This window comes from Miniopterus natalensis, chromosome 1 (assembly GCF_054644295.1).
Source record: "Miniopterus natalensis isolate mMinNat1 chromosome 1, mMinNat1.hap1, whole genome shotgun sequence".
NCBI lineage: Eukaryota > Metazoa > Chordata > Mammalia > Chiroptera > Miniopteridae > Miniopterus > Miniopterus natalensis.
Window position 1 is genome coordinate 41,072,113 of NC_142081.1, and position 20,145 is coordinate 41,092,257.

The 20,145-nt window shown below is 40.8% G+C and overlaps 1 protein-coding gene across 2 annotated transcripts in view; it reads left to right on the forward strand.

Annotated features, from left to right (window-relative positions):
- Positions 1–10,535: 10,535 nt before the first annotated feature.
- DPP8 (dipeptidyl peptidase 8) overlaps positions 10,536–20,145 on the forward strand; it is a 49,894-nt gene continuing 40,284 nt past the window's right edge. For both annotated transcript variants that reach the window (XM_016208618.2, XM_016208619.2), the window contains exons 1-3: positions 10,536–10,818; positions 13,489–13,758; positions 17,178–17,290. In XM_016208618.2, the coding sequence (XP_016064104.1) occupies positions 10,782–10,818; positions 13,489–13,758; positions 17,178–17,290 (420 nt within the window). In that variant the 5' untranslated portion in view covers positions 10,536–10,781. The remainder of the gene's footprint in view (positions 10,819–13,488; positions 13,759–17,177; positions 17,291–20,145) is intronic.

Below are 20,145 nucleotides of genomic sequence, written 5' to 3' on the forward strand. Positions count from 1 at the left end.
GTCGGGAAGGTCCCTCCCGTTCTGTCACTCATTAATTAAACAGTTACTGAACGCCTGCTTATGTGCTTGGGCCGCGAAGCTAAACACTGGAGATACAGCTGTTAAGACACAGTCCCTGACGACCTGGAACCCTCAGTTTATTCAAGGACGCAAGTAATTTCAGACACAATAAGGATGGTGGTTATAAGGGAAGCAGTGTGGGAACAGGATGGAAGAGTGTTCCCGGGGTGGAGAGTTAAATGTAAAGGTCAGAGATTTACAGCGCTGATGGAAATACTCCATTCTGAGTTGCCCGATACAGTAGCCACTAGCTTTTGCGTGCTTGAAATGTGGCCAGTGAGAATGAGAAACTGAATTTTTAATTTTACATACTTCTAGTTAACTTAAAAATCCACATATTAGTGCTATCCTATTGGGTAGATCAGGAGACTTGCCTCTCTTAAAATAGGAAACCCAAACTAGAGCAAACACGAATTTATGTCTAGTTTAAACGATCTCATCTGTATTCTCTTTCGTCTCCAAGTCTGCCACCATGAGAAAGCAACATTACTATGAAAACCAGAAGTCTGGGACAAAAATGGAACTTACTCTTCAGTTCTGTTAGCACTCATTTACTTACCAAAGTGCTGAGCACAGGGATGCAGAGATGAAAGAGAAACAATGCCAGCTCTCAGGAAACATTTAGCTCAGGGGGGTGGATTGTATAAAATATAAAGGGTTTTAATATGGGAGATGTGCTGAGTTCACAAAGAGGCAGGAAGGTAAGAACTAAAGGTTGTAGAAACCATGGGTGTGGCCTTTTTATTTTTTTAAATCCTCACCCAAGGATATTTTTTCCATTGCTTTTCAGAGAGAGTGTAAGAAAGAGAAAGAGAGAGACATCTATGCAATGCACCCTGACCGGGGCCGGGGATTGAGCCTACAGCCCAGGTGTGTGCCCTTTTCCTGAATCGAACCTGGAACCCTTTAGTCTGCCGGCCTATGCTCTAACCACTGAGACAAACTGGCCAGGGCCATGGGCCGCCTTTTAAGAGGGAATCCTTGGGAGCTGGATAATGAAATGTGAGGAGGAATTTGATAGAGGAAGAAGCAGAGGTAGGGCAGTTTAAGAACAGAGAAGGAGTCCAAAGGTGAAGAGAGGTGGAAGGTTCTGACTGCTGGGGTTAAGGACCTAGAGAAGAGAGGTTGCCCTGGATTTGGAAACACAGGTTGGGAGTGGATTAGGAAAGTCTTTATTTGCTTCAGCAAGGTGTTTGTTCTATATCCCACAGACACATGGGCGCCAAGAAAGTTTGTTTAACTTAGATTAGCAAAATCAAATATGTGCTCAGCAGAATAACCTGTCAGTGAGGAGGAATTGGCAGTAGGCATACCAGTTGAAGGTGATATAATCTGCCAGGTATGAAATAGTGAAAACAGTAACCTGATAGCCTTGAATGTTAAAAATAAAAAATTTTTAAGTGACAAAAGTGCCTTGGTCAGGTGGCTCCAATGGATTAGAGCATCGTCCTGTACTCCAAAAGGTTGAGGGTTCAATTCCCAGTGAGGGTATATACCTAGGTTGCGGGTTCAATCCCAGGTAAGGGTGCAAAGAGGAGGCAACTGATAAATGTTTCTCTCTCTCTCTCTCCCTTCCTCTCTCTCTAAAACAACCATATCCTCAGGTGAGGACCAAAAAAGCACAATAAAAGTATTTTAATTGCATTGCCTTTACTACAGCACAGATAAAATATAGGGTACTTTTTAAAAGTTGAACTATAAATTGCATATAGGAAATGTGCAACTTTTAAATGCTCGACTTAAGCGGAATTTTTACATACTTTTATACCTGCGTAATTAACTACCACCCAGATCAAGATCTGGAACATCTCTAGCATCCTAGAAGTTCTCTAACGTCAGTATACCTTTGCCTCCTATCCTTCCTCCAAATAATTACTGTCTTGACTCCTATCACCACAGAGTAGTTTTTATCTGTTTTTGAGTTTCATGTAAGCGTAATCTACATTATGTACACTTTTGTGTATGGTTTCTTTAATTCAAAATAATGTATCTGAGATTTACCTATGTTTTATATGAATCAGCAGTTCATTCTCTTTTGGTTTCTGTTTGCTTTTGTAATGTAGTATTTCAATGTATGAATATACCACACAGGATTTACCCATTCTCCTGATGCTGGTAATTTGCATTGTTTCCAGTTTTTTAGCTATTATAAATAAAACTACAATGAACATTTATGTACCTGTCTTTTGGTGGATCTATGTGCTTAATTCTCTTGGGTAAATACCTAGGACTGGAATTGCTAGGTCATAGGGTAGGTGTGTGTTGAGCTTTAGTAGATATAGCTGAGCAGTTTTACAAAGTGTTTTTTTTTATCAATCTACACTCCCACAGCAATGTTTGAAAACCCCCTTTGCTCTATAGCCTTGGTATTTTCATTCTTTTTAATTTTAGCCATTCTGGTGGATGTATTATTAAAAAAATTGAAAGCCCGGCCAGACGTGGCTCAGCGGTTGAGCGTCGACCTAGGATCCAGGCGATCGGGGTTCGCTTCCCAGTCAGGGCACATGCCCGGGTTGCGGGCTCGATCAGTGGCTCTCTCATCATTGATGTTTCTCTCTCTCCCTCTCCTTTCCTCTCTCTGAAATCAATAAAGATATATTTAAAAAATAAAAATAAATAAATAAATTTAAAAATTGAAAGAATTTTAATCCAGCATATTGAATCTGAGACTTATCAACTGACCTCTATCCAAGGTGAAAGCTGTTGATAAGCAAGGAGATTGAATTTTGCCTCAGCTGCTCCACAAGAATGGTTCAGTGGAAAGGGGCCTATCCAGCCCGGTTTGGCCACTACTAACCTGTTGGATGACTTCTTTGGGCCTGAATTTCCATATCTATCAAATGAGAGTAAGAGTCAGCCCCCTCCAATGTTCTTACCAGCTGTTTCTGAATTTTCCTGTGAAAAGGCCAACTATTGTAGACCCTTCTCTCCAAGGGAAATCCAGTCAGGAAAAATATATATATTGAAATGGAAAGGGGAAAGAGTAGCATCCAGGTAAACTATAAAACTAAAAGGTGGCAGAAAGGATAAAAAAGTACAACCAAGAGAAACTGCCAAGCTGGAGTAGGTAGGGTTTTATGATAACACTAGTCAAATGAAAATGCAAATTAAGCACTGTCTTTGTTTCCTACCATGTAGTCCTACCTTGTTTCCCGCCTTTCCAGCCCCATTTGGCCCAGCGCCATCTCTCCCTTGGGGCCACAGGAAGCATTTGCTGAGTGCTTGCTCTGCAGGAAGCACATGCTCAGCAGTTCAGGCTACTTTCCTGCCTTTGGTAGGTGCTCATGTGCATTCCTGTTCATCTTTTTATAGAATCTTTTATTCCTGAAAGAAGTTTTAGAAAATAAGCTGGGCCTTGGCCAGGTAGCTCAGTTGGTTAGAGCGTCGCCCCCATACCCAATGTTGTCGGTTCGATCCCCAGTTAGGGCACATACAAGAATCAACCAATGAATGCATAAACAAGAAGAGCAACAAGTCAGTGTTTCTATCTCCTTCTCTCTCTCTCTCTCTCTCAAATCAATAAAGATTTTTTTTAATGTTAAATTTAAAAAAAAGAGAGAGAGGAGATTAAAGATGGTGACGAACCCAGTGGAAACTACACTGACACTCTCTCGGGACCAAACTGGAATTACAACTAAAACATAGAAAAACCACCCTAAATAATCATCTGCAACTGAAGACAAGCTGGAGAGCACCCTCATAACCAAGGAGGAAAAGTGGAGACTGCACAGAGACTGGTAGGAAGTGCAGAGGCATGAGAGGGCTGCTGGGCTCCCACAGGCAGGAGCTGATGGTCCGGAGGGATAGCCCAGCTATGGGGGGTTTCTACTGAGGACTCAGGGGCCTAAACCCTAGGCTGGGCTTCCCAGTCAACGGCACCAGAACTGAGAAAGTTTCCCACATAACACCTGGCTGTGAAAAGCAGCCGGCTTTCCGTGTGCCAGGGAGAGGTGGCTGGAAATGCAGGCACCCTCTTAAGGAGCCAAAGCACAAAGTATCATGTACAGCAGAGTGGACTGGAGCTGTGTGAGGAGAATCTAGGGTTATGGGCTCTGGAGATAGAGCTCAGAGGGCACCCCTCTGGATTCCTATGCTGAGTCATTCCCCCATACAGCAGAGGCAGACATTTACGTTCCAAGTAGCTTTTGTCTGAGGGGGAAGCAATTGTCGCACCCTACTGGAAAACCACTTGCCCTACTGGTAGAGTTTCTACAGCCTGAGGTTCATTAAGAGAATCAGATTAATCAGCCTACAGCCAGAGGCAGACTTCAGAATGCTTTGAGTCTTTGCCTGTTCTGGGTGTGGGCACTGGAAAAGCAGACTTTGGTTGCATCTTGGTCCTGTCCAAATGCACCCAGCCCCAACAGAGGGGACCTCAAGCTGTGGGTTGTTGATAGCTCCAAACAGGGTACTCAAGGCCAGTTACAAGCAGAGTCTGACATTGGACTGCACCAGAGACCTTCCAAAAAGACTGAGAGTCCTAGCAGGCCTACCTATTACATAAAAACAAGCCCAAACCGGCAGCCAAAATGGGGAGACAAAAAACAAGCCCCAAATGAGAGAACTAGAGAAGTCTCCAGAAAAAGAGCTAAATGAAATGGAGATAAGCAATCTACCAGATATAGAGTTCAGAATACTGATTGTAAGGATGATCAACAGCATGAAAAAAGATATGGAAACTATGAAAAGTGACCAGTCAGAAATGAATAATGATATAGCAGAACTACAGAATACATTGGAAGGAATAAACAGCAGATTAGAGAAAGCTGAGGATCAGATCAGTGAATTAGAAGACAGGGTAGAAAAAAATCAATCAGAGATCCAAAAAGAAAAAAACAATTAAAAAACAGGAGAACACTCTAAGGGAGCTATGGGACAATATGAAACATAACAATATTTGCATCATAGGAGTGCTAGAGGAGGTTGAAAGTAAGCAAGGGTTAGGGAACCTGTTTGAAGAAATAATGGCAGAAAACTTCCCTAACCTGGTCAAGGAAAAAGTCATTCAAGCTCCGGAGACACAGTCCCAAGCAAGAAGAATCCAAAGAGGCCCACACCCAGACAAATCATAATTAAAATGCCAAAAATTCAAGACAAAGAGAGAATCTTAAAGGCAGCAAGAGAAAAGCAAATCTGTTACCTACAAAGGAGCTCCATAAGGCTGTCAGCCGACTTCTCATCAGAAACTACAGGCCAGAAGGGAATGGATGAAGTTTGCAAAACAAGGATCTGAAACCAAGACTACTCTATCCAGCAAGGCTATCATTCAAAATATATGGTGAAATAAAGAGTTTCCCAGCCCGACCAGGTGTGGCTCAGTGGTTGAGCATCGACCTAGGATCCAAGAGATCATGGTTCGATTCCTGGTCGGTGTACATGCCTGGGTTGCAGGCTCGATCCCCAGTCAGGGGCACGCAGGAGGCAGCCGATCAATGATGACTCTCTCATTACTGATGTTTCTCTCTCTCTCTCTCCCCCTCCCTTTCTCTGAAATCAATAAAGATATATTTAAAAGCAAGAAAGATGTATGCATTAAAATGTTCATGGTGTTACATGGTGAAATAATGGAAATTACATGAGAATGACTGATTGAATTGCAGTATTCAGTAGAAAAACTATATAGCTATGAAACATGATGAATTTGAAACTAGCAATATTAAAAATGTTTAAGACAAAAAATTTTAAATCTGGTTACAACTTTATATAGTGGTAAAATACTGGGAAGTAACTTGCATTTTTGTTTTCCTCCTTTACAACATCTGATCCTTCCCAATTTAGGGAGCTAGCATGGGGCAGCCATTGTCTTCTAGGAGTTGTAATGGTAGCACTAGAGAACAGAGAATGGAATTCTTTTCTTTTAAGCACAGCTGCACATGCAAGACAGGAAATATCTGGAATAATATGTAGACTAAATAAATTTTTTCCAAGTAGAAGAGGAAGGAGAAAGTCAAAAGGGAAGTAAGGGAGTACCCTTGAGAAGGAGCCTGAGTCTTGCCCTCACCTCCCCTTAAGGGCTTCTCCAAAGCTGAGGGGGATAGTAGATCTCCCCCCCTCATGACAAGTTCAGGGATCTAGGGAAAGAAAAGACCCATGCTTATGCTCAGGCATGAGTGCAAGGCCCTAGAGAAGCAGTGCCCTAGTGTGACAGCAGTGAGTGGAGGTGGAGGTTGAGTGCTGGCAAGAGAGGGCCTGAGGCTTCCTGGGTGTGGGTGGAGGTTCAGGAGAGCATCTGAGAAGGGCCAGCAGTTGTGATAAAAAGGAATAGAGAGTGTGGACAACTGGAAACTGATAGATAACAGATATTTAATTGGGTGCATCATGGGGGGAAAGTTCACACCTGAGGATTAGCTGGCATATTCGTTTTCTAACGCTGCCATAACAAAGTACCAAAAACAAGGTGGCTTAAAACAATAGACATTTATTCTCTCACAGTTCTGGAGGGTAGAAGTCCAACGTCAATGTGTTGGCAGGGCCATGCTCTGAAGGCTCTAAGGAAGAATCTTCCTACCTCTTCCTAGATTCTGGTGGCTGCTGTCAATCCTTGGTGTTCTTTGACTTGTACCAGCATCATCCCAATTTCTACCTCTGTTGTCGCATGGCCTTCTCTGAGTGTGTGTGTCCCTATGTCTTTATATGGCCTTCTTAAAAGGACACCACTCATTGAATTTGGGGCCCACTGTAATCAAATATGATCTCATCTTACAAAGACCCTATTTCCAAATAAGATCTCATTAGAGATTCTGGGTAGACATGGGTTTTGGGAGGACACTATTGAAATCACTATAGCAGGAATAAGGGACATCTTAGCAGATCCTGGTACAAACCAGGGACTGGTCATTATCCCCTTCCCCAGGAAAGATTGTGAATTGTATTACTGGGTTTGCCTGGAATTAATCAAGATTATACTTTTTACTATTAAGTGAAGTGGGTCATGTAAATACAGGTTGGGTTGAATAGAAAATCTAAGGATATGATATGTATGTGCACATCTGTATGTGGCTTGAAAATGTTGCTCCTGAAACATATGTAAAATATGTATACAAAACAAAGCTACGGTAGGATAGTGGGATTATTGGTGGATATTTCTTTAGTGATGTCCAAAAGTTGTGTTTGCACTCAATTCAAATTGAAAGAATGATACTTGTTGTTGGGTGGAGCTGATACCCAACAAGGCATGCCCCTCTGGGAAGCCAGGGTTCCCAGTTTTCTCTTCCTTTGATCTGGGTCATGCTCTAAATTCAGAGAGATATTGCTGATTGATTGAGGTCCTCATAAGCCTCCCATCCTCTGCTGTTCCGGAAAGGTCACAAGATATTCTGCTTTGGTTCAAGCTTTTGCCTGTGAGGCAAGCCTATATGGTTACATGCAAGGTTGCCCGGGTGCATGGTGGAGATGTTCCCCTTCAGCTTTCTCAGGGTTTGAGGCTTTTTAAGCCTGCCGTAAATAAAAACAATAAGATTGAAAACCAAGAAATCCGAATTCAAATCTAGTTCAATCTAAAATTATCCAGATGACTTAAACAAGTCGTGCTTATTTTTTAAAGTCTGTAAAATGATATATTCTTCCTTTGTTCTTCAGGAGGTCTTTTCCCTCTTATTAGAATGTAAACTGCACAAAGAGGGGTTTTGCCTGCTTTGGTCACTATTGTAGCCCCAGTGCCTAGAACAGTGACAGGCATGTGACAGAGATTCAATAAACACTTGTTGGATGAATGAAATGAAGTGCAGGATATTTCATTGTATTTTGTTAGTATGTGCATGTGCATTCAAAGCCTTAAAATTGACTTTTGGATCATGTGCAGAAAATTCATAGAGGAGTTCCAGTGAAAATGACTGTACCTTTCTTTTCGGGGAGCTCAACTAAAAAAAAAAAACCTGAGGGAAGACTCATTTAACCTCAGAGTGAATAATTACATACGGAGGAGTGGAAACGACACCCAAATGGATCTTTTATTAGAGCTATTATAATAAATCTTAATGACACATGGGCCATTGTAATAACAGAAATAGCGGAGGGAGGCCCAGCTTTTCCACTGCTTGGTTCTATGCCCACCACTTCCTCAGTCATCTTCCCAGGCTCCCCTTTTCTCTTTCTCTCAGCCAATGTATGGTGTAGACTAGGAAAGAAATTGTGGGTCAAGGGACCTGCCTCTGCTCCGATTACAGCAAATGTCACTCACTTCTCCGCCCGGGGCCCCGGTTTCTCCATCTTTACGTTAGTGTGACACAGATGGTTTTCCTTAACTGCAACTGACCTGTTATTATATCTTTTATAGATAAGGAAATCTTGGCTCAGAGAGATTGTGAGAACTGCCGAAGGCCACTAATTAGAACTAGAGCCAAGCTTTCTGACTCCAAGTTCAGGTTTCTTTCTACCATAACAATGAGACACTCGGAGGATCCCCAAGGCCCTGGTCCCTTCCCTGTCCACGAAGGGGCAGGGATTTGGGCTTAGCTTGCTCCTTGCCGTAACCTCAGCGCCAACAGCTCTGCCAGGCGCAGAGCGCGCCCTCCAGACATGTTTGAATCAGAAAACTGGACGAGTGGAGACGCGCCACTCTTCGTCCTGTGACTTCCTGCAAATCGCTGGCTGGTCTCCGGGCGTCGCCTCAGCCCCCCCCCCCCAGTCTCTTTCCCACGCCCCGTTCGCTCCTCCGGCCACGAGAAGGCACTGTCGTAAGGGACCCCCCCGGCCGGGAGCGGCGCCCCTCTTCTCCCCGCTGCGCCTTCGCTGGTCGAGGGCGGGTCGCGAGGAACCGGAAGTGCCGGAGCCGCGGGAGCCCCGGGAGCCGTCCCCGCCGCCGCCTTTAAGAGCCGCGCTCCGCCCGCGTTTCCACCGTCGCCGTCGCCGAGGAGGCCGCCGCGGCCGGGTCGGGGGAGGAGGCGGCGCGGCATGAAGCGGCGCAGGCCCGCACCGTAACGCGCGTCGGGCCGGGCCGGGCGGGGCCGGGGGAGAAGGTGCAGTATCCGCCCCCTCTGCTTCCTCTGCGCCCGCGAGGCCTGGGCCCCGGCCCGCGCGGGTCTCCGCTTCCCCGAGCAGCCGCCGCGCGCCCCGGGGCCCGTGCGCTCCGCGGTCCCGCCGCGCGCCGCCCTGCGCGGCCGGGGGCTGGCGGCGCCCCGCTCGCCGGAAGAGGAAGCGCAGGCTCTGAAATTCCGAGTCAGCCAACGTCCGGCGGGCGCCCCCTGAGCGCCGGGGGCTGGCCTTCGCCTCCCGCGTCCGTTACCCCCGGAGGGGCTCGCTGGGGGTGGGAGCGGGTACCGGGCGGACTCACAGACCAGGGAGCGGGCGCCCGCGGAGGCAAAGGGATCTGCCTGGAGCCCGAGCGCGGCGGATCGCGTTGGGACGGAGCCTGTCTGGTCTCCCGGCTGGTGTTCTTTCCTTCCTGCTGCTCCCCTCTAGGTCGAGTCCCTTCCCCTCCCGACTCCAACCCCCACCCCGTGCTGTTCCACCCGCCTGGGGCCGGAGAGGCACTTTCCTTTCCAGGATTTCTCTTATCACACATTTTTGTCCTAAGACAGCCTCTCCCCAGTCCCCCCGTCCCAACGTTCCTCATTCAGAGCTTTTCAGAACCTCTGCCGGCTCTGATGGCGAGCCCCTCAGCTGCCCGTGGACCCTGACTAGTGAAATGGCTGCGCTGCAGTGAGGCGTGGGGTGTTTGAGTGGACGGCGACTTGGCCCTTGGATTAAAAATTAAGAGGTGATATTTCAGTGGGTCCAGATTCGAGAGTCCCCGCCTGAAGCTGTTTCCTGGCCCTTGGTGCTCTTCTCTGAGGGGCTGATGTACACGGCGCACGGGCAGGTGCCTTGACATCGTCCCGCGCCCTCCCTCCGTTTGCCCCCGAGCTTTTCTCCCCACCTCCCGCTCCAGCACCACCAGCCTGGGCTGGCGGAGCCCAGAATTAAAACGGGTAGAGGAACAGGTGTCATCACAGATCCTCCTTTATTTTTCTTTCACTAAGCCATCGTTTCAACAACCTTAACGCTTCCGTTTCTAGAAAAGTTGCCTCTAATTTAGTTATTTTTCAGAGCGTACATGGAAAGGAAAGAAGCCTAAGGGGAATACACTTAAAATGTATAGTACATTCTTTATCTTGTGAAAATCTGAAGTTATTAAATGCCAGTCAGTTCCCTTTCCACAAGAAAGGCCTGTTCTGTAATTCTACTAAGTGAGTCTGTTCTGTCTCCAGTCATCTCGGTATGTGTTATGTAAAATAATACAAATGTGCTATGTAAGACAGAGGAACAGGACCATAGAAGTTAATTTTGTTAATCATCTGTCATTTTTGAGAATTTCCAGTAGCCAATGGGTAACCTCACATCTGTATGCCTTTTATAATTTTTAAAGCTTTTCTGTAACTTTCAATGTATGTCTGGGTGTCAGGATTTATGCTATTGTTAGGATATTCTTTTGAGTACGTTTCTGAAGTAATTTTATAACTTTTAGTAATCTGAAGTGCAGATACAAATTAATTCAGGCATTATATTTTAACCCAAAAGAATATTTCTGTATCAGTTTTAAGTACTATTTGAGACTTTTAAAAGTTAATCTTTTTGGCTGCATATGATTCATTTTAATAACGATCAGCAGCCTTATATCTTATTTTATTATCTTGGTGAATAGGATTGGATGGTGAGAAAAGGAAAGACTCCTGTGAGAAGAGAGCAGAATGAACAGAGGGATCTATGCTTGAAATTGAGTCACTTGAAAAAGATCTCTTTGAATGTGGAAGAGATCTGAGCAGATGAAAATACAATCAGGTAAGCACTAGGGAAGGGCCTTAAGTGAGGAGATAGATGGGCATAGTGAAATACATACACTGTGCTAAGAATGTATGCTGACCCTATTTTCTAATTTTTGAAATTAGAAAACTTGGGTCACATATTTTGAGAATGTTTCTGTATGTATAAGTGTTATGGAAATCTGGAAATTAAGTCACTTAGTTACACATTTGTGTAAATTACTGAAATTATAAGTCAGACCTATCCTAGGAACTGCAGGATATACATTTACCATAAACATGGAGGAGGTGTGTCATTGGAACTGTAAAATTTGTGTGTGTGTAGAAAGACAGAGAAATAGTCCAGGGACCTTACACTTCAGCAATACTAATAATTTTGCTTAACTGCAAGCTAGTGCAGCTTTTATATAGGATAAATGTCAATCAAGTTAATGATAACTCAAGAAGCTGGGCAGTAAGACTTCAGAAATCTGTCTGCTTAGCTCCCTGTTCTATTCCCTAGCCCTATTCTTGGAGATGAAGTTCCAAATTTAACACAAGGGAGTTGAGAAAAATGAGCCCAGTGTGTGTGGCTGCTTCTCTTGCGCTGTTAAAAATAAAGCTACGTCCATTGACGTATTTGATAGAAAGTAGGTCTACACTAGCTTTTAGGTGGACAACCAACCACCTTTGTTATGTATTGCCACTTAACATCAGTATGCTGAATACCAGTTGAGTTAATTGACTTTTTCTCTCCTGAGCTGTTTGGATTTTAATCATTGGTGGTAAATGCCCAGTGTAGTAATATTATAAGTTGTATATCGATATAAAGTTGCAATAATGTTACATGTTGTATACCTGATATAACTCTCGAATGGCTTCTGGCCACTTTTGCTACTATTACATTGCAAATGGTAGTACAGTTCACTATAATGTGAAAAAAGATACAATATCCTAGCCACACAGTTTATTTTGCATGCCATAATGCATGCCTGATGGGCTGATTCACAACCCATAACCACTAATTACTTTTTCTGTGTCGTTGGTAGTTCTTACCATGAACAACTGTTAACCTGCGAAATTGAGCTTTAAAAACGGCATATTGGCCCGGCTGGGTGTGGCTCAGCGGTTGAGCGTTGACTTAGGATCCAGGCGATCGGGGTTCGATTCCTGGTCGGCACATGCCCGGGTTGTGGGCTCAACCAATGAGTCTCTCATCGTTGATGTTTCTATCTCTCTCTCTCTCCCTCTCCTTTCCTCTCTCTGAAATCAATAAAAATAAAAAAATTTAAAAATAAAAGGAAAAATGGCATATTAAATATACAGCATGTATTGATTGTTGTTCATTTGCTTACATAAATGCAATTTCCCAAGTCCACAGGTTTTTGGCATTTAATAGTTCAAAAAGAGTGGGTTGTCCCAGAATTTGTTTATGTTGCTTCTTTTTCTTTTTTTAAATATATCTTTATTGATTTCAGGGAGAGGAAGGGAGAGAGAGATGGAAACATCAATGATGAGAGCCATTGATTGGCTGCCTCCTGGCATGTCCCCTGATGGGGATTGGAGCTGGCAACCCAGGCATGTGCCCTGACTGTGAATCAAACCGTGATCTCTTGGATCCTAGGTTGTTGCTCAGCCACTGAGCCACGCCGGCCGGGCTATGTTGCTTCCTTTTGGTAATGTCATGAATGATGCTTGTCAGAATATCACACAGTGGCTTTTAATAACACTGCTTGTTATTTTCTCTGATACTTTGCTGTTACATTTTAATATTGAAACAGATAAAGGAAAAATACGTCTTCTTCTGGATTTGTAACATGAAAAGAAACATTAATAGATGAAATGTTAACACTGTTTGGGGGTTGAACTGGTAAATTGGACTCAAACTTTTATCAAAATAGTGATAATACAAACATCAATTGCTTTCTGTATTAACTACAACTATTAAGGCCACTTAAAGATAGTAACTTTTTTTTCCTTTCATTTAATCAGGAGAGTAAAACTTGTATAACCTGTAATAGTAGTCATATAAATTCCTTATAGTATAGTGTCACCACAAGTGATCATAAATTAGTGATGTCTGGGCATGAGCAGAAGACAGAAAAAAACGTACCAACCAGTTAAGTCTTTTGTTGCTTGGAGTTTCAATGAAAAGGAAACAGTATTTATATTACCTTGGGTAAGTGCCCCAGGAAGACTATTAAAAGTCTGTTGTTTGCAGCAATTTTACCACTGTTCTAATTGGTCGTGATTATTTCTGTTAGCTGAAGAATTCTACATTTATTAAATGTGTCACTTTTTAAGGTGCAGAAGCACTTAAATCCCTTGGCACATTTAGCTTCACTATTGACATGCTTGTGGATGAAGCATAACAGCCAACTGGCATATGGCCTCTTTCCTTCCAGTGTGGGAAAGAAAAAGGGAATTTTGGCAAGAGATACCTAAGGAGAGCCTTTTATAAAGGTTCCCAAAGGGATTTATAGTCACGGTGAAATAGACATGACCTCAATTAAAAAAAAAAAATCTCATTTTTAAACTGAACACAGAATGGGGAGCTATTGCTTTTCTTACTAGATTTCTGTGCAGCCGTGCTGAAAAGCATTTATTCTTGTGTTGGAGGCAGTGTGCGGGGTTCCCTATCAGACTTTCATTCTGATTAGTATAGGAGAAGGCAGGCCTGAGAACAACTTCATGTGCTTTGTTTTTCTAGGAAAATGCAACATGGCAGCAGCAATGGAAACAGAACAGCTGGGTGTTGAGATCTTTGAAACTGCAGAGTGTGAGGAGAATATTGAATCAGGGGATCGGCCTAAATTGGAGCCATTTTATGTTGAGCGATATTCCTGGAGTCAGCTTAAAAAGCTGCTTGCTGATACCAGAAAATATCATGGCTACATGATGGCTAAGGCACCACATGATTTTATGTTTGTGAAGAGGAATGATCCAGATGGACCTCATTCAGACAGGATCTATTACCTTGGTGAGTATGAAGTGAGTTTCTGAGAGGAAGTGCTTGCTTAATTCACACTTAAGAGGCTAGGTACAACTGGTGAATAATTAAGTGCATCAGTGATGGATCCGTTAAAGGGAAACAAAAACTTCTTTGAAGTTTTGGTTTGTCCCATTAACTTTATTTTACCTTCAGGTGATCTCATCTTCAAAGTCAAAATTAGAGATGCCAGAAATTAATTCTTTCTAAAGCTAGTCCAAAATGCCTTTCCTTAGTAATGGTCAGATTAGGAATACAAACAATAAAACCATTAGTTTGTTCCCACTCTCAATAGCTGCTGCTTTCATTTTTTTAAACCAAGGCTGGTTTTGGTCTCCTCTTCTTGAGTCTATTCACTCCAGATTTAAGGTCTGTGTAGAGTAAATATATTATACCACTGATTAACTTATTGTTTATTAGTTTTATCTTTTTTTAAAAAGAATTGTTTATTGATTTTTAGAGAGAGCAGTAATTATAGATTCATTCTCTTTTTTAGTGACTCTAGAGTATTCCATTACATAATTGTACCATATTTTACTTAAGCAGACCTCTGATAATGGGCATTTAGGTGTTTCTATTTTACTATTATAAAAGACGAGGTAGCGAGTATCTCTGTATTAGATCATTTTGTACGTGTGTGAATTTACTTATGTAGGACTAATTCCAAAAAGTGAAATTGCTGGGACACTGGGTGCATATATTCTGAATTTTGAATTGATGTTGCCAAATTGCCCCTCCAGTAAGGGTTGTAGAGTTTATATTCTTATCAGCATTGTATCTGAGTATCTATTTCTCTACACCGGTACCAATAGTGAGTAATCAAACATTTTTATCTTTCCCAGACTGATCAGTGAACAGCAGTCTCTCATTGTAGGTTTTTTATTTTATTTTTTTTAATTGAAGTATAATTGACATGTACTAGTTTTAGGTGTACAACATAGTGATTCAATATTTGTGTGCACTGCAAAATGATCGGCACAGTAAGTCTAGTTAACATTAGCCTCCTTACACAGTTAACAAAAAATTTTTTTCTTATGATGAGAATTTTTAAGATCTTTTAGCAACTTTCAGATATGCCATACAATATTAACTATAGTCACCATGCTGTACATTACATACCCATATCTCATTGAAGTATTAATTTGTATTTCTCTTATGAGTGAGGTTGAACATCTTTTCACATATTTAAAAGACATTTGTATTTCCTTTTCTGTGTCACATTTATAATCATTGTCTATTTTTATTGGGTTATGGATATTTTTTATTGACTTAAGGCATTTTTTTTGTATAATGAGAGAAGTAACCCATTGTGATTTTTTTCCTTTGAAGTTTAATTTGTCTTTGCCTTTAGTTAAGCCTTTTGACATGTAGACATCTGTGATATATTTTTTGGTAAATTTTAATTTTTCTGTAGTTTTGCATTATATCTAGAGAGGCTTTCCCAACTCCAAGATTATACTTTTAAAAATATTTATAACTTTTGGATGTTCTGTTTTGTTCTACTGATCTGTCTGTCAAGTGCCGGTGGTATGCTGCTGCTTTTATTGTCAGAGCTCTACGTTTTACTCTTTGATAGCACTACTCACCCTTCATCACTCTTTTTTCATATTTTTGTTTTCTTATTTTTCTATGAGAACTTAAAATTGGCTTGTATAGCATCTTCCCCCAAAATTCTGTTTATACAGTTTAGGATTACAACATATTTATAGATAAAATTAGGGAAAAGCGACAGTGTTTAGAATGTTGAGCTTTTCAAAAGTTGTATGCCGTTTCATTTGTTCAAGTCTGACATCCACTGGAATTTTAAATTTTTTCTCAATATAAATCCACTGTTTCAAAATTTTTAATATGCTTCAAACACCAATAAATACCAGTATGTCATCAGAACAGAAACAATGGAAAAGCTCGTTCTGTGCTTACACAGAACTGGTGTGTGTACGTAGAATACCTTGGAAATTTAAAAAAAATTTTCAATTATAATTGATATTCAATAATATGTTAGTTTCAGGTGTTACAGCATAGTGGTTAGACATTTATGTAACTTATGAAGTGATTTCCCCCCAGAAGTCTAATACCTCCTGGCACCATGCCTTAGAAATTTGTACTGGTCATGGATGAAGCCAAGGAAAACATAGAGTAAGGAGCAGTTTCAAGAGGGGTAACTGAAGTGATTATGGGGAGTGGCTCTCATTTGAGGATAGCTGAGAATCAGTTTTTTCTTACTTGAGGGCTGAAGGCTCTTAGAAGGAGAGGGCTAAAGGAGGATAGGATCATATTTAGTAAAATTATGAATGGTATGGATAGGTAACTGCAGTCTTAAGAATTCTATAACAAAAAAAACTCTGGAATATATAAAATAGATATAAGACAAAGCAAGAGCTGAAGGAAGTGTCAGCTGATATTTAAGTTTTTACTCCAGAGGCAACACAAACTAAGAAAGGTTTAAGAAAATAAGGGATAAAGGATGGTGTGGATATATCAGGGCTCATCTGCAGCCTTTGCAAGGGTTAATGCAGAAGTTGCCATGACCTTCCACAGACTGTCTTCTCTGCCATTATCAGAAACACTAGGCTGAGACTCTGTTCTACCCAAGAATTTCTTGTTCTAACTATGAGATTTATTTTCTCCTTCCTTCACTCTCTCCTAGCCTTTTAGGAAGTGATACCTTTCTAATGCCATTTAGGGTAGACAGGCTTTGTTTTCCTTTGGTTCACATCTTCAGAACCAAAGTGTGTTTCCATTCTACACTGCTGTGATCTTCCCATTCAGCTATTGCATGATTTCCCAGAATAGACCTGGCTTCTACTTAATATAGACCTTTCTCCATCACCCTTCCTCAATAAAGGACAGAGAGATTTTTAGCAAATCAGATACCAGATTCTGTGTTGTTTTAATATGAGTACACTTTTCATTTGAAACTTACAGTGATTACAGTTATAGAATGTTTATAATGAAGAAAAACTGGAATTTCGTTAGACCTATATATATTTCTGAATAAGTACTTTAATGATTCAGAAAAAGAAAAAATTTAGTAATCTGAAGTTGTCACAAAGCACGCACATTTGGAATCCATGAGTCTATTGCCAACTTATAGGAGACTAACAATTAAAAAAAAAAACTAAAAATGACACTTGTCCTTATATCACCTTGTACACTTATATTTGTTTTGAGAGGGACTAAGATCTGAATATCAGAATGAAACCTGAGCATTTTTCTGTGAAGCCTGAGTTTTATTGAAGCGAATTTCCATGGCAAATTGCATGTGCATCTCCTACTTGTTAGCATTCATTATAGATTCCACAGAGTACAAAAATTTGCAGATATAGACGGCATTATGTACTTACTTCTATGATTGCAGTAGATTGCTATTTAAAAAAAAAAATCTAAAAAAAGATTGTTTTCTCTTATAGCTATGTCTGGTGAGAACAGAGAAAATACACTGTTTTATTCTGAAATTCCGAAAAACATCAACAAAGCAGCAATCTTAATGCTCTCTTGGAAGCCTCTTTTGGATCTTTTTCAGGTAGGATTAGACAGTGTTATTCCTGTGACTTGGTGTATGTTTTCAGCATTTATTTAGAGGCAGAAATTCAATTGGGGTTTTATATTTGAGGTAGATGTGAATCAGAGAACATACTTTGATTATGTGAATCATTTCCAATTTTTTGAGTCTTATTTTACGGCCCAGAATATAATTCATCTTGGTAAATGTTTTGTGTCCACTTGAAAAGAATATGTGCTCTATTTGCTATTATTGAGTCTATAAATGATCATGAAACCAAATTGGTTTATTATATTATTTAAATTGTCTCTGTTCTTACTGATTTCCTATTTGTTCTATCAGTTATTGAAAGAGACTGTTGGAATCTCCAAACATGATTATAGGTTTGACGATCTCTCCTTGTAGTTCTATTAGCTTTTCCTTTATTTTTTTTGAAACTATGTTATTGGGTACATCAGTGGCTAGGAGTGTTATGTCCTCCTGATAAAGTGACTCCTTTTTTGTTATGAAATGACCTTTGTTTCTAGCAATATTTTTCACCGTGAGGTTTAATACAGCCACTCCAGCTGTCTTTTGATTAGTTCAGCATGGAATATGCTTTTTCATTCTTATTTTTTTAACCGACTTTATTGAGATATAATTCACATACCATGCAATTCACTCAGAGCATACAGTTCAGTGGTTTTTACTGTATTCACAGAGTTGGGAAACTATCATCACAATCTAACTTTAGAACTTTTTGTCATTCCCCCAAAGAAACCCATTAGCAGACACTCCCCATCTCCCCACCCTCCCTACCCCCAGGCCTAGGCAACCACTAATCTACTTTGAGTCACTATAGATTTCCCTATACAATATGTGGCCCTTCATGACTGGTTTCACTTAGCACAGTATTTCCTGAAGTATTGTAGCAAATAACAGTACTTCATTTATTTTTATTGCTGAATAATATTCCATTGTATGGCTATACAGTAGTCCCCTGCTTATCTGTGGGGGATACATTCCAAGACCCCCAGTGGATGCCTAAAACCACAGATAGTACTGAACCCTATATATACTATGTTTTTTCTATATATATGATACAGTTTATGTATACCTATGATAAAATTTAATTTGTAAATTAGGTACAGTAAGAGATTAACAACAATAGCCTATAATAAGATAGAATGGTTATAACAACATATCTGTAATAAAAGTTATATGAATATGGTGTCTGTCTGTCTCTCTCAGAATATCTTATTGTACCTTTTTACTTAATGGAAGCACTTTATGGCTTCTCTTTGGCATATCTGGATTGCCAGCATCACTACTCTTGTGTTTTGGGGCCGTTATTAAGTAAATAAAGGTTACTTGAACACAAGCACTGCAATACTGAGACAGTCTATCTGATAACTGAGATGGATCCTATGTGACTAACAGGCGTGTAGCATGGGCAGCATGGATACGCTGGACAAGGGATTATTCACATTCCAGGCAGGATGCAATAGGTAGGTGCAAGATTTCATCATGTTACTCAGAATAGTGCACAATTTCAAACTTATGAGTTATTTATTTCTGGAATTTTCCATTTAATATTTTCAGACCATAGTTGATTATGAGTAAATGAAACTATAAAAAGTGAAACTGGATGAGAGGGGACTACTGTACTACATTTATATTTATCCATTAGTTTATGGATAGTTGGGTTATTTCAGCTGGGGCTTTTATAAGTAATCCTGCTTTTAACATTCATATGCAAGGTTTTGTGTAGATTTGTTTTCAGTTCCCTTTGGTATGCATCTAGAAGTTAAATAGCTGGGTCATGTGGTAACTCTGTTTAAATTTTTAAGGAACTACTAAATTGCTTTCTGTAGCAGCTACACCATTTTACATTCCCACCAGTAACTTGAAGGTTCTAAGTTCCTACATCCTCATCAGTCCTTGTTACATTGTTCATCATTTTGATTATAGCCACCCTAGTGGGTGTGAAGTATATCTCATTGTCATTTGCTTTGCATTTTCCTAACCACTGATGTTGGGCATTTTTTCATGTGTTTATTGGCTATTTGTATATTTTCTTTGAGGAAATGTCTATGCAAGTCCTTTGCCCATTTTTAATTGGGTCTTTTTAATGTTGCGTTGTAATAGTTTTTTATTTTGGATACTGGACCCTTATCAGATGTGATTTGCAAATATTCTATCCCATTCTATGAGTTGTCTTTTTACTTTTTTCTTTAATTGCAGTAATTATGAATATAAAATCAGCCACAATTACCTTTGGCAAGTGTTCAGTACTATAATCATTAACTTAGATCTGTAGACTTAAATGCAGTTACTTTGGTCTCTTGTTTATGGAGGATAAAACATTTGTGACTTCCGTTACTGCAGGAAGAGTTAAATTGGAACCCATAGTCCCTCTGTTTCCAGTGTGTCGGTAGCTAAACCTTTCCTCGGTCAGGCATCTCAAAGGGTGTACCTTTCACCATATGTAGGAAGACGTACATATAGCCAAGTTATGGATGATATTGATCAGGGTCTAGGTGACAGGACTGCTGAAGAAGGGGATACTGAGTAGAACCACATGCAGCAGTCCAACCAAGATGTAGGCCAGCCACATGGCCTTGGTTATTCATCACCTGAGGACTGGGGTTTACTTCACTGTGTGCCGCCCCCACATTTATCCTGCCAGCTTCAGATGCCCAACAAAGTTTTAAATTTTGATGCAGTCCATTTGTGTTTATTTTCTTTGATTGCTTGTGTTTTTGGTGTCACATATAAGAAACTTGCTTAATCCAAGGTTATGCAGATTTTCATCTGTATGTTCATACTGAGTTTTATAGTTTTAGCTCTTACATTTAGGTTTTTGATCCGTTTTGAGTTAATTTTTGTATATGGTG